This window comes from Rhinoraja longicauda, chromosome 41 (assembly GCF_053455715.1).
Source record: "Rhinoraja longicauda isolate Sanriku21f chromosome 41, sRhiLon1.1, whole genome shotgun sequence".
In the NCBI taxonomy this organism is placed as follows: domain Eukaryota; kingdom Metazoa; phylum Chordata; class Chondrichthyes; order Rajiformes; family Arhynchobatidae; genus Rhinoraja; species Rhinoraja longicauda.
This window is the reverse complement of record NC_135993.1, coordinates 3,815,880-3,830,659: the sequence shown is the minus strand read 5'-3', so window position 1 is coordinate 3,830,659 and position 14,780 is coordinate 3,815,880. Positions and strand designations below refer to the sequence as shown.

Here is a 14,780-nt window from a genome sequence, read left to right as displayed (position 1 = left end):
CACAAGGATGGTCTCGAAGCCCTCCGTTTCTTCCTCGACCGTAGAACCAGCCAATCCCCATCGACCAACACTCTCCTCCGCCTAGCAGAGGTGGTTCTTACCCTCAATAACTTCTCCTTTGACTCCTCCCACTTCCTCCAAACCAGAGGCGTAGCTATGGGCACTCGCATGGGCCCTAGCTACGCCTGCCTCTTTGTCGGGTACGTCGAACAATCCCTGTTCCAGACGTACACTGGCCCCATCCCCGAACTCTACCTCCGCTACATCGACGACTGCATTGGTGCTACCTCTTGCACCCATGCAGAACTCACTGACTTTATACACTTCACCTCCAATTTCCATCCTGCCCTTAAATATACCTGGACTATCTCTGACATCTCCCTCCCGTTTCTGGACCTCACCATCTCCATCACAGGAGAAAAATTAGTGACGGACATTTATTACAAGCCCACCGACTCGCACAGCTATCTGGACTACACTTCTTCCCACCCGGTCCCCTGCAAAAAGTCTATCCCCTACTCCCAATTCCTCCGTCTACGCCGCATCTGTGCCCAGGATGAGGTGTTTCAGACTAGGGCTTCCGAGATGTCCTCGTTTTTCAGAAAACGGGGCTTCCCCTCCTCCATTATAGATGAGGCTCTCACTAGGGTCTCTTCTACATCCCGCAGCTCCGCTCTTGCTCCCCATCCCCCCACTCGCAACAAGGACAGGATCCCCCTCGTTCTCACCTTCCACCCCACCAGCCAGCGGATCCAACATATCATCCACCAACATTTCCGTCACCTACAACAGGACCCCACCACTGGCCATATCTTCCCATCCCCTCCCCTCTCTGCATTCCGCAGAGACCGTTCCCTCCGCAACTCCCTGGTCCACTCGTCCCTTCCTACCCAAACCACCCTAACCCCGGGCACTTTCCCTTGCAACCGCACGAGATGCAACACCTGTCCCTTTACCTCCCCCCTCAACTCCATCAAAGGACCCAAACATTCTTTCCAGGTGAGACAAAGGTTCACCTGCACCTCCTCCAACCTCATCTATTGCATCCGCTGCTCTAGATGTCAACTCATCTATATCGGCGAAACCAAGCGCAGGCTCGGCGATCGCTTCGCTGAACACCTGCGCTCGGTCCGCATTAACGCCACTGATCTCCCGGTGGCCCAGCACTTCAACTCCCCCTCCCATTCCCAGTCTGACCTCTCTGTCATGGGCCTCCTCCAGTGCCATAGTGAGGCCCGCCGGAAATTGGAGGAGCAGCACCTCATATTTCGCCTGGGCAGTTTGCGGCCCGGTGGTATGAACGTCGACTTCTCCAACTTCAGATAGCTCCTCTGTCCCTCCCTTCCCCTCCTCCTTCCCAGATCTCCCTCTATCTTCCTGTCTCCACCTATATCCTTCCTTTGTCCCACCCCCGACATCAGTCTGAAGAAGGGTCTCGACCCGAAACGTCACCCATTCCTTCTCTCCCGAGATGCTGCCTGACCTGCTGAGTTACTCCAGCATTTTGTGAATAAATCGATTTGTACCAGCATCTGCAGTTATTTTCTTATACTCCCCCCTAAACTGATCTTGTCGCAAACAAATTTTAATTAAACTTCAATCCAGTTGACAATAACAGCCCAGTAAATAAACAAGATGCAAAGGTCACTGGTAACTAATTTTTAATGCAGTACCATTTCTTGCTGCAAGGAATGATAGCGATGCACAGTCTTGTGTAGTACACAATCAGACTAGAAACTAGCAGATTACAGTAAAGGTACATGGAACATTGAGATTTATAGTTTTTGTATAAAATTGTAAGTACAAACATCTAAATTGGTGTACGATGTTCCTTCAAATTCAGTTCCAATGCAGAGCAACATTCCAGGTTGGTTCTGTAACAACTAGTTAGAGGGTGGGTCAAGTTAAATATAATTTTATATATATTTTAAAACAATGTGAAAGGAAACAGAGCATGAACTATTAACACGTGAACCAAAAACTATATATACATTTTCCCTGCTTTCCTCCAGCACCTGCCCTCCCCACATGATCGGGTCTTGGTGCACGTCACTCAAACAGAGCAGGCTACTCTGCAGCCACACACCAAGGCTTCAAATAAAAGCAAATTCCAAATGCAAGCAGGGCAGAGTTCTCTAAAGGCAGGATGTAAGTGTGCGCTACTGAAACACAACAGCACCAAATCACTGCTTTGAAAGAAACTAGTTGAGAGAGAAAATTCAAGGTTAAAAAAAAATAATCCTGGAACCAGTAGCAACTCAAAACAAAAAAAAGGAAATGACCCATCTTGAAAGGTTTCCTAATAAACTGAATATTTTTTATATCCACTGGCCCTATGAAGGGCAGTTTCAGCAATTTTGTACAAAGCAAAAAGATGTTGTCTCGGCTACCGAAACAGCATCTAGATCCGAGTTAAGATGCACACAGTTTGGGAAATAAAACACTTTTGGTCTTCAGCGGGTGTCTCAATGAATGGAAGCACTCATTTTAAACCGGCTCAATTCCTTTGAACCTAACATTCCCAAATAAACAATTAGTTGGGGGCACTAAACTACAAACCTCAATTTGATGTTCTATAACAAGGACGTTCAATCAAATTCAAATCTGTTACATTCCCTTTTTTAAAAAATAATTCAAAACTCCATGTTCATGCAAGTGCTAGGAAGTTGTTATAAGTTGTCCCGACTTCTCAATTACCAATATCAGTACATTGTTAATGTGGACTGACTGAAGCCCAAGGCTAATGGGCCCACCAGAATGGTACAGCAATGAATGTCTCAACAAAACTGGTCAAATGATGACCAATTTGTCTCAAATTATTCTAAGAAACACATGACTTTAAACCAGATGTCAGTTTTGAATGGGATCATACGGTTCAAAGCGTTTGCATGAAATAAAGTTGAAGTACTTAAATCCCAAACTCAGCAACAGACAGGAGGAACAAAATGACGAGGCCAACATTTCATAGAAAATCTTTTAGCAAATTATAAAAACAATTCAGCAAGACGGTGTTTACTCTGCACTGTTGACAGGGGATTGTTCCCGGGAGCCAGACCAGGAACGTGCCGATTTATCAGGAGAATTTGATCGCGATCTCGACTGGGTTGGCTTCCTGCGATGCTTGACGTCCGGCGAGCGGCTTGGGGTGCGGGATTCATTCCGCTGCCGCTGGGTGTCGCGGGCAGGCGATCTGCTGCGCGAGCGAGACCGGCTGCGGCTCGGTGAACGGCTCACAGATCGCGAAGCACTTCTTGAACCCTTGTAGCTGCGGGATCGCGAAGAGCTTCGAGAACGAGATCTGGTCCAAGACCTGGAAGACAAAAGACTCGGGTTAAGAGTACTTAAATGAACAAATCACCGAGTCCTCTCCTGCAAGCGGTTATCGACTTGCTCTTGAACCCATGTCACAACTATTGACAGGCAGAATGGAAAGAAATACCAGTCCAGATATAATCAGGAGCGGACCTTTGATGACGATATGCCATTTCCCAGTGGAAGATGTACAGTGGACTCCATTTGCAGTGACTAATACTTTCTGTATGAAAGGCAGAGCGTTTTCAAAAGTCACTTTATTCCAAGGCAGTGGAGAACTTTTCCATTTAAATCATTCAGTAATAGCTGTAGGGCCAAACGGTGACAATTCTGGTTGGATTGTTGGAGCTCAGAGTCAGTATTCTGAAAGGCCCAGCTTCAGGTGTCACAAGTTGGCTCCAGCAGCCTGCCAGGTGGAGATCTTAAAAAAACTGAAGCACTCGGGTAACAGCCCAGTCTCCTAGCTTAAATTTATCGGATCCATTTTGGAATTAAACCGCGACTGAACACAAAGCGAGTCCACAATCGCTGCAAAGATTACCTTTGGCGCCGTGGCTCCTCGATCAGTTGGACCTTTCGCCCACTGATCTCCTTTCCATCCAGTTTATCAATGGCATTTTTCAAATCACTGTAAGAAGCAAACTCCACAATGCTATAAAGGAAAAAAAAAACCAGAAGTCAGGAATGGAATGATTGGAAAGATGCAAAAGTGCAGGACAATTTCTAAAATCATTTATTGGCATTGCAAAGTTATATGCAAGTTACAATTAAGCCAATTAAAGTTATTTATAATTTGCCAATGGCACACTGCAATCAGGAAAACATCCAAGAGTTTGCAGTCACCACCATAGCGATTATACAGGAGGATGGCGGAGACAAGAGCAAGGAGCAAGTACAGGGCACACCCTCTCTATCCATCTTTGCCACTCCAAATCTCTCCAACCCTATCCAAACACCCAAAAGGTTATCTTCCTGCACAGTCAGCTCCAGAATTTAATTGCAGATTTCACAGCTCCCCTTATTCATCTAGCATGCAAACATCCAGGTATACAGCAACATGTTTGACATTCAGTCTTGGTGTTTGTTCAAATGGCAATCATATGTTTATAATTTTACCATCCACATGAAGCCTAAAGCCGAACTAGAACTTTTGAGGCCACAGTGCCCTATGCACTTACTGACACATTACCAAATCCTGCTATTTATAATGCCATGCCCTTTCCTTGCTCAAATTTGAAGCACTGCAGAACACCTGCACTTTAACACTTTATGAAACCACAAAATTACTGTCCAGCTCCCCCTATGAAGTTCCCCAGCTCGCACAAAAGCCAACTGTTTGACCACTCAGAAATACACAAACATTATTTCAAGGAAAAAAAACTGCTTTAGCTGGGATTAAAAATGGTACTTCATTATCAGCAAATATGCAAAGCGACCAAATTTAAATAATTTAAATATTTAATTTGGTCTGAATTTAAATAACTAAAGGGCCGAACAGGATTGCACTCCCTTACCCTTCATTATTGTGGATTCTATGAGCATCAGTGAAGGTCACTTCACCAGCCTGCCGCATGATGTCTTTCAGATCCTACAAACAGGAAAGATACTTAATACGGTTCACACAGGAACAAACACACAGCACAATCACCACCAGTTAATTGCCTCAGAATCGGGATGTCATGCTATGGGACGGACTTTAAGTGTATGAGATGTGGATTGCTTATGGTGTAGCCAAGTGTAACCTGATGACAGGGCTAAACCTCCCTGCTCCACAACACAAAGGATCGCTACAGAGGAACAATTAACATGCTGAGGAATACCACCGTCAACTGCACCAAACTCTTCAAACTAAAGACCAGTGCTTCAAAGTTCCTGTAATGGTCTGATCAAGATTAAAAATAATATTCAGCACATCAAGCTGGTTAACTCATGCTCAACCAAGTGAAAGGAACAACTTGGTTGGTGACGACTCTAATTATTTATGAAAATTAATCAGCAGTGCCAGAGATGAGAACCATCCCATAAACTTGTAAAGAAACTTGTGCTGCTCTCATCACCACCACCACCACTGTGGCCTAAGGGGAGATTGGAAAGTGGTTTCACTTCAACATCACCGCCCCACCCGCAAGGGGTCTCCATTTCCTTCGCACTGTGCATTTGGATTGCTCGATAGACATGTGGCATCACTTGCTCCATTTGTGTAGCAACCGTATCAATAGTGCATGACCCATGGAATTATAGATCCCTGGAGCCTTGAAATATTGTGTTCTATATCATGACATCCCCATTCTACATATTAAATATATATAAAATTTAAATTAGCCCTGGGTTACCCAGACATTTTACAATTTTAGGTAACCATCCAAGCCCTACACGATGCATCTAAGCAATGGGTGCACCCACTCAATACAATACCCTGTCGACACAGCTTCTTGGGGCATGGCCCTCCCTCAGTGGCACCGAATGTGCCTGCCACCCTGGGTAAGTGCCACCAATAATCATGGGTTGGGTGAAGGCTCGGCCACCTTATAAGTCAATCTCCTGACAAGCCTCCGAGCGAGATCGACACGGTTTTTTTTCCTTACACCAGGACTGGGACTGCGACCGGTGTCGACGCCATCGGTGACCCTAGGATCAGGACAACCCAGAACCCGCGTCCAGCTGCCTGAATTATCGTGGGAGCCGACTGGCAAATTAGTCAACACGGGACTTTTCCAGATACAGGACGCGACAACACGAGAAAAGGGAACTCCTGGTCAAAATGCCAATGACCTCACGACAAGCTGCTAAACAAAGGTTTTCAAATTTAGTCAAGCGGTCATTAATTTCCAACAATATTAAGCCATCAGATTTATACAGTGTACAATTATCACAGTAAATAGGAATAAAATTGGAGTCATTAAATTTAAAAAATCAGAAATTTAATGGCCATTCATTTTACAAACTTGTGCAGAATACCATTAGATTTCATCATTAAAAAAGTTTTAATTAAAATCAAAAGAGCCTCTCTAGATCATATATTCACAAAAATAACCCAACATGTATCATGCAGCATTCCTTGTGAATCATCACCAATGGGTTAACTTTACAAAAAGGAACTGTCCACCTGTTGACAATTAACACAGAGTGTGAGGGGCAGGCGAGGTGGCAAAGCACCTAGTGCAGAGTGAAGGTATCACTAAATGCTGGAGTAACTCAGCAGGTCAGGCAGCATCTCTGGAGAGAAGGAATGGGTGACGTTTCGGATCGAGACCCTTCTTCAGACTGATGTCGGGGGGGGGCGGGACAAAGAAAGGATATAGGTGGAGGCAGGAAGATAGAGGGAGAACTAGGAGAGGGACATAGGAACTATCTAAAGTTACAGAAGTCAATGTTCATACTGTTGGCCAAGCGAAATATGAGGTGCTGTTCCTCCAATTTGCGGTGGGCCTCACTGTGAGCAGAGTGACATCAGGAAGCACTCCCTTCCATGGTAATTAATGTCCTGGGGCAATAATTCAAAATGTAATTGAAGTGGTTTGGAACAATGATGGCTTGGGACAGAACAGACATGGAATGGAAAGCAAAGCTCCCTTTGACAGTAATAGCCCCCGATAGACACAATTAGGAAGTGCCGACCATCACCTTCTCACAAGCCTCAATACCCACCCCAGAGTACAATCTCATCATTTAGGCTTCTTTTTTTTCCATGGATACCACCATGGATGGTGGGAGGCAGGAGATTAAAATAGTGCATGGATTGTGGTTGCAAGATTGCAGTTATGTAACGGATTAAAAGCATCAACAACACGAGTGTTTTATCTGGTCAATTTACACGAACCAGCTGCAGTAAGGTAGACTGCAGTTCATTCTCCACCATGTCCGGGAGCAGCAGTTTAATGCTACGCCTTTCACAAGCCACTTCAGGAAGGAAAACAGCAGTGGCAAAAACACCCTGGAACAAATTGGCCACCTTCCGTTGATACACGTTACACAAACACCTGCCTAAGATCCAGGAAAATTGTCCATGCAATGTGTTGAAAGAACACTGAGCAATAACCTAGAAGCCACAAACACAAGGTACAATGATATTTGCTGGGGAAACAAGATGCAGTAAAAAGGTTAATAGTTAGAGCTGCCTTTAACAGACTTCCATTCCCAGACTCACAACTTGCTCAATGGATCTACTCCAAATTCCAACAAAATATTTGTATTATGCACGCCCAGCTTCCCCAGGTCCACGGGTAAAGCAAGCTATGGGTTACATTTATGAAGTTATGACCCATGTGTTTAAGCACAGGCATCCATGAAAATTTTAAATTCTTACAGTATTAGTCTGTTAAATACTTGCAATTTATATTTAAATATGTGGACCCACCTGCCAACTGACACGGGAGGAGAGATTCTTTACAATCAGGCGGTAGTCAGTACGAACAGGAGGCCCATATCTGAAATCACATAACAGCATCACTTGGAAGGAACAAAGAAAAATGGAATAAAGGAACGCAGTGGGGTCCGGCATCTGCCCCAACAATCAGAGATGAGATCGTTTTTAGTTAGATGACACCATAGCATGCAATAAGGTCAAAGAACGTCAATATGTGCCTTCCACCATGAAGGGAAGGTGATGCTTTAATTCATTTTCACTGCAAGTTGGCAGTACTCAGAGAATGACTCGGAAAACAAAATTCTAGCTTAGATGGAAAATGACAGGAAGCTCAAAACATAAACAACGCCTGGGTCTTGCCTTTAGCATTTTTCAGCTCATGGGAGGAAAATAAACTACAATATCCTCTAATTGCCGAGGAAGGAAGTTAATATTTCAGGCTGATGACGTGCTTTCAAGAAGGGGAATTTGTTAGGAGGCTCAGCTCAAAAGCTTGAAGCCACACAGGAGAAAGTTGTTTAAACAAAGTGTAGGATTTGCATTTGACAGTGATGGTGCACAGCCAAAGATGAGAACAACGAGAGAAGGGTTTAGGCAGGCAAAAGTGACTAGCTGCAAAGAAGGAAGATAAAGGAAGCAAGGTGGCAGAGCCAGGAGTTAAAACCAAACTATAAAATTCCCCAAATGGAGAAACTGGAGAACCGATGTTATGTTGTCCACCGGTTTCTCCACCACCAAGAATTTGATTATTTTTTTAAAGTTTAATTTCCACACTTCTATCAATTTGCTACCTTAGTCCACTGCTTTGTTCACTTCTGGGGTGATAGTAATTAAACCTTCCACCAAATCTGCCCCCTCCTCTCCGGGGTGGTGCCTTTGCAAGTTCCACGGTGATCCTAGAGTTTTGACAAAAAAATGTTTACATTCAAATGAGAAAGGATACAAAATCAGATGCCACGCAACCTTGAATCGTTTAAGAAATAAACTAACAACAAGCTAATATTGAACTTCTCAATACTGAAGTATTAGCAATTCTAGCAATAGGACACAGATGTGACGCAAATAAAACCAGAATTAGGATCAACATACAGATGTTCCCGCATTAAATTATTTAATACACTGTTGGGAGGGGTACATGATCCTAAAGTCCAGTTACCGTAGCCACAAGCAATTGATGAGAACTACAACCACTAAATGCCCAAATTCCATCAAATATGTTGAAATTTCCTGGACCACTTTCAGGATATTTCTAGGGTGTTGAATAAATCACAGATTATTCTGCAGTGCTTACCGCTCATGGAACAGCTCCTTCCCATTCAGCTCATAAACTGCATCGTCAGCATCCCGAGCATCGTCAAATTCCTAAACAAGACGGGGTTTGGTTTAAACCAATACTTAAGCATGTTTTATGAACACCTTCATAAAAAGACATCGATCTGTTGCAAGTGGAAAGTCAGTTCAAATTCCACCATTGGAATGAATAAAACCACCGAGTCAGGTAATCTGTAGCTGGGTTCTCAGATTAAAGTGCCACAAAATCTCAATGACTCATCACTCTGGATCAGTGCAATAAACAAGGTTCAGATATATGCATCATAAAAGGAAAGTATATATTTACTTTTGATGTCTTCATAGATCTCAAACCAATTCAAGGCAGCAAATTTAGAAAGGCACAAATCATGATGGCCACTTATAGCAAAGGAACAAAATTGCCGGATTTGCTGTGCTACATCAATAATCAAGCAAGACTCACTTTAAAGATGAGCAAAAATAACCTCATACCACTTGGGAAATGGAACCGGACCACAGGGGCAGAGGTTGGATAAGGCTTTGAATCACCTAGATTTGACTTTACAAATTTGGGTGCCATCTCATACCTCAGTGGCTGATTGAGTTGATAATCAATATAAACAACCAACTCCCAACCTGAAGATGGGGAAAGATCAGAGCAGCCAAAAGTGGTCAGTGGTGCTGAGGTTGTGACATGCTATCCACTGAAAAATGTTCTTAAATGCAAGATAATATTTATTGACAATGTTACATCAGCCAATGACTGCAACTGCTAGCCTTAATCTTTGTTGCTGAAGAGGACGTTGGCTTGGAAGGTGCAGATGAAGTAGCCCAGGTGACTAACAAAAGTATAATTGTTAAACTGTACACAACGCAGTCACCGACCGTGCACCAGTGACAGGGAAAGCAAATATTTACTGTTGTTGAGATGCTTTGTTTTGGATGGAGCTCGAGTTGTTGAAGCTGCACTCAACCAGTTTACGTGGATGACACATTTCCTGCTTGCACCAACTCCTCAATTCCAAAAATTCTACAACGCCAATTCCAGGCTTCTCAGCACCTTTAAGTAACTCAATTAAATAGGGGACCTTAATTAGTCAGCAATGACTACACAAAAGCTGTCGCTGGGGTAATTGAGACATTGTTGACACATGATATGCTGTTTTATTGTGGCAAAATTTATCTTTCCTTTCCCACAAACTACATTTTTAAAGCAACTCATGCCTTTGCTACAAAAAAAGCCACTATGAAACTTATTCGACAAGGCAACAGTGATGCCTATTAAAACAAAATAGAATGTACTTCACATTGTTATCCTTGGTCAGATGGATTACTTTGTGTATCTTGGCTGCAAGTGCAGACAAAGTTAACTCAAGAATCATCTCATTGTAAAATTATTGTTTAGTGTTTTACGGCTTGTGTTGCACGTTCAATCTACTGGATACAATTTGAGAGGAAGTGAAATGTCACACAAATCACTTTGGGGGCACTTCCACGGGCTGCTCAGTATTGGGGATCAATGCCTGTCCTTGGTGCAGGTGAAGTATTTACCACAGGTTTCATATTTACTGAGATGGTGAAATCCATGCCCATGGGATTCAGGTTTGGCGTGGGCTCCACCTTCACTCTGGGAGTTTCACCCGTATTTCCAACTGGTACCGATAGGCTCTAGTTCTACTACTGTTCTTCAAAATCCCTCCAAATACACTTTACCCAACTCCTCCATAACTGAAGGGTCTCAACCCAAAACATCACCCATTCCTTCTCTTCAGAGATGCTGCCTGTCCTGCTGAGTTACTCCAGCTTTTTGTCTGTCCTCCTTCATAACAAAGACCTCTACTTGGTTGCCCCTGCCTTATCTCTCTACCCTCTCAGTGCCCTATGTTTTTGTTGTCCCCACAACACACGACCCCAATCTGAACTAAGGTTCAATGTAGCTCCAATGTGTCCTCTCTTGCTTTTAATTATCGCCCTCTAAATAAACCATAGTATATTTGTACACCAGACTCTCGTTAGGTGTAAAAGTGACATCCCTATTCTTCCTCAACAGTGTATTGTTTGTGTTGAACACGTGGCAATTTGCACACGTATCATTGCCCCCATTCCCTTCACCCAAAATTTGTTACTTCTGCAAGTCCATAAAAGTATTACATGTCCAAATTATTCTAAATAGTGGTGTCTTCCAATTACAGGTCCTCGCAGAGCACCACCATTGACCCCATTTCACTAATTCGCCTTTACTATTCTATCTTAATCCATTCTGCTGCCTTTCTCAACACTGCATGCATTGAAGAGGCATTTGAAAATCTTGGTGAAGTTTCATCTGCTGCAGTACCATTGCCTATTTGTTCTCAAACGTGCAAATCAGCAGGTTACATTAGAGAGAAAGACTACTGATAAAAAACATTCGGAGGAAATTGCAATTCCTCGCTTCAGCTGGCGTTACCCCAAACACGGTTTGAAAATGAAAAATTGAAACCTACTCTTCTCACAGCTGCAACAAAGCAACCATCGAGTGCAATAAAACACGCAGCAAACAGATCAAGAAAAAAAAAGAACCCATGTTGAATAGAGATCAATAATTTGTTTAAAAAGACAAAATACTCACCACAAACCCGAAGCCTCTCTTCAGGTCAATTTCACGAATGCGTCCGTAACCTTTGAAGAATTTTTCTACGTCGCGTTCTCTCACCTGAGGGCTCAGGCGACCAATGAACACACGGCAACCATTCATTTTGAAACTTTATATAGTCTGAAAGGAGAATATTGGAATAAACACACAATATTAAGAGCTAGAATGTCAGGGGGACTGAACCGTATCAGTAATGATACGTATCATACCATATCAATTATGAATCCACGTCAGGCAATATGAACATGGTCACATGGAGTTGACTTGTTTATTTTAAAAAAGCTACTTATAAGGTCAGACTGGCAAACTTCCCAATTACATTTTAACAATTACACACAAGCTGTTAACAAAAATTACCATCTTCAGAAATTGCCAAAGTTGAACACAATGACAAAATGTTGTTACAAATCTTAGATCTCTTATCTTCAAATACAAGTCCCGAGATATTCCCAGAGGTAAACTGGAGTTACCCTGAAGAAAAATTTGCAGGCAATGCTCCCTTTTCCACAAGTATTTTAAGAGGTCAGAAACCCTGCTCCTGATAACAGCATAGCAATGGGCAACACAATGAAGGAGAAGCAAATTAAATGTAAAACATTGACCCATGCTAAAGATCCCATTCAATAAGGCAAACTATTTATATTTCCCCCACTCTGTCTGGAATTTGAATAAAGATTAATTTACACACGACAGAGGAAGGATTTTTTTAAAAAACGGTGGCCAGAAGGAAGTTTTTTTTTAAAATCGGATTAGTTTTGAATGGTAGAATAATGTTTTAATACGAATTTAAACCCACGGAGCACTAGCCGAGGTTTGACTAAACTTTTTTTTTAAAAAGGAGCGGGCTGCAAAATCCGTGAAAGATTTAACTTCGACAAATCTGCCTCGTTAAAAACGAAAAAGGGTTGCACAATTTTTCTCACAGCAAGAGAAATCATCGCAGTTACTGAAAGATGTTACTCTTGAAGGGTGGAGGTAATTTCAGTTTAACAAGGAGAGGGGAGGAGAAAAAGGGAAAATATTGGTAATATTGAAAATATTACCCCCATTTTTTTTTTAACAGTGTAAGAAATTGAGTAAATGTGGTCGGAAAAAAATAATAAATGAGAGACAGAGGGGATAGGGAGAGCAAGAGGCGGATAGCGAGAAGGGGGGACAGGGAGCGAGAGAGGGGACACAGGAAGGGGGAGGGGACACACACGGGGAGGGAGAGGGGACACGCACGGGGAGGGCGAGGGGACACGCACGGGGAGGGAGTGGGGAGACGCACGGGGAGGGAGTGGGGAGACGCACGGGGAGGGAGTGGGGAGACGCACGGGGAGGGAGTGGGGAGACGCACGGGGAGGGAGTGGGGAGACGCACGGGGAGGGAGAGGGGGACACGCACGGGGAGGGAGAGGGGGACACGCACGGGGAGGGAGAGGGGGACACGCACGGGGAGGGAGAGGGGGACACGCACGGGGAGGGAGAGGGGGACACGCACGGGGAGGGAGAGGGGGACACGCACGGGGAGGGAGAGGGGGACACGCACGGGGAGGGAGAGGGGGACACGCACGGGGAGGGAGAGGGGGACACGCACGGGGAGGGAGAGGGGGACACGCACGGGGAGGGAGAGGGGGACACGCACGGGGAGGGAGAGGGGGACACGCACGGGGAGGGAGAGGGGGACACACAGAGGGAGGGAGAGGGGGACACACAGAGGGAGGGAGTGGGGGACACACAGAGGGAGGGAGAGGGGGACACACAGAGGGAGGGAGAGGGGGACACACACAGGGAGGGAGTGGGGGACACACACAGGGAGGGAGTGGGGGACACACACAGGGAGGGAGTGGGGGACACACACAGGGAGGGAGTGGGGACACACACAGGGAGGGAGTGGGGACACACACAGGGAGGGAGGGGGACACACACAGGGACGGAGAGGGGGACACACAGAGGGAGGGAGAGGGGGACACACAGGGGGAGGGAGAGGGGGACACACACGGGGCAGAGGGGAATAGAGGGAGAGAAATTACCCAAAGACCAGGAATAGAGGGAGAGGGGGGAAATAGAGGGAGACAGAGGGAGAGAGGGGACAGAGGGAGGGGGGGGACAGAGGGAGACAGAGGGAGAAGGGGGGACAGAGGGAGAGAGGGGACAGAGGGAGGGGGGGGACAGAGGGAGAAGGGGGGAGAGAGGGAGAGGGGGGGGACAGAGGGAGAGGGGGGGGACAGAGGGAGAGGGGGGGGACAGAGGGAGAGGGGGGGGACAGAGGAAGAGGGGGGGACAGAGGAAGAGAGGGGGGACAGAGGGAGAGGGGGGGGGGCAGAGGGAGAGGGGGGGGACCAGAGGGAGAGGGGGGGGGGGGACAGAGGAAGAGGGGGGGACAGAGGAAGGGGGGGGACAGAGGAAGAGGGGGGGACAGAGGAAGAGGGGGGGGACAGAGGAAGGGGGGGGACAGAACGGAACACAAAAGCAACGTCGAGAAGGTTCGAGAAAAATCACAAGTTACAAGACGAGAGGTCGCCCCCCCTTACCCTACTCTTCCCCCCCCTCCTCCTCCCCAACCCGGGGGGCATCATCCACCGTCGCCAACCCCCGCCCACCATAACCCCGGGGCGTCCTTCCCCCACCCCATCGGGCCGGAGCTTTCCCTCACTGGGCCCCGAGGCCTCAGCAGCTCTCCGCCAGGCCTAGGCCCAGGCCCAGGCCCGATCCGCGAGTCCGTCCCCGGCCCCCTGCCGCCCCGCTCGCACCGTGGCTCGGCTCCGTGTTCTTGGCGGTCTCTCGCTGTGTCTCTGTCTCTCTCTCTGTGTCTCTGTCTCTCTCTCTATCCCTCCTCCCTCTCTCACTCACTCGACGCCAGCGTCACCCTACAGTGGCACGGGGTCTCCCGCTCCGCGCCGCACGGGTTGGGCTGCCCCTGCGTGTGACGTCACACAGCCCGCACGTCCCTCACCTCGCGTCCCATTGGTCCTCGGGCCTGTCCGCCATCCATGTCCCGCCTCCCCGACGGCTGGTCGCACGTTTTCATTGGTCTAGGCCCCGGTCAGTCACTCGGTAACTGTCCTCATTGGTGCACGCCGCTGTCTGTCATTTCGCAACTGGCTGCACGTCCCGCCTACCTCCGGTCACCCCGTCACCGAGTCCAGGTCCCGCCTTCTGCCTGCCTGTCAGTCAATCAATCCCACTGGGGCCAGGT

General features: G+C 46.3%; 1 protein-coding gene across 2 annotated transcripts; it reads right to left on the bottom strand.

Annotated features, from left to right (window-relative positions):
• Positions 1–1,653: 1,653 nt before the first annotated feature.
• Positions 1,654–14,518, bottom strand: LOC144611675 (serine/arginine-rich splicing factor 5-like). 2 transcript variants are annotated; one of them, XM_078430889.1, is made up of 8 exons: positions 14,435–14,518; positions 11,577–11,720; positions 8,970–9,040; positions 8,470–8,574; positions 7,670–7,739; positions 4,827–4,900; positions 3,854–3,964; positions 1,654–3,310 (listed from the first exon to the last, which is right to left on the bottom strand). In XM_078430889.1, exons 2-8 carry the CDS (start codon positions 11,700–11,702, stop codon positions 3,013–3,015), a joined length of 855 nt encoding a protein of 284 aa, XP_078287015.1. In that variant the 5' UTR covers positions 11,703–11,720; positions 14,435–14,518; the 3' UTR covers positions 1,654–3,012. The 2 variants fall into 2 exon arrangements, with proteins under 2 accessions (XP_078287015.1, XP_078287014.1); XM_078430888.1 differs by having other exon boundaries at positions 14,335–14,473.
• Positions 14,519–14,780: the final 262 nt, after the last annotated feature.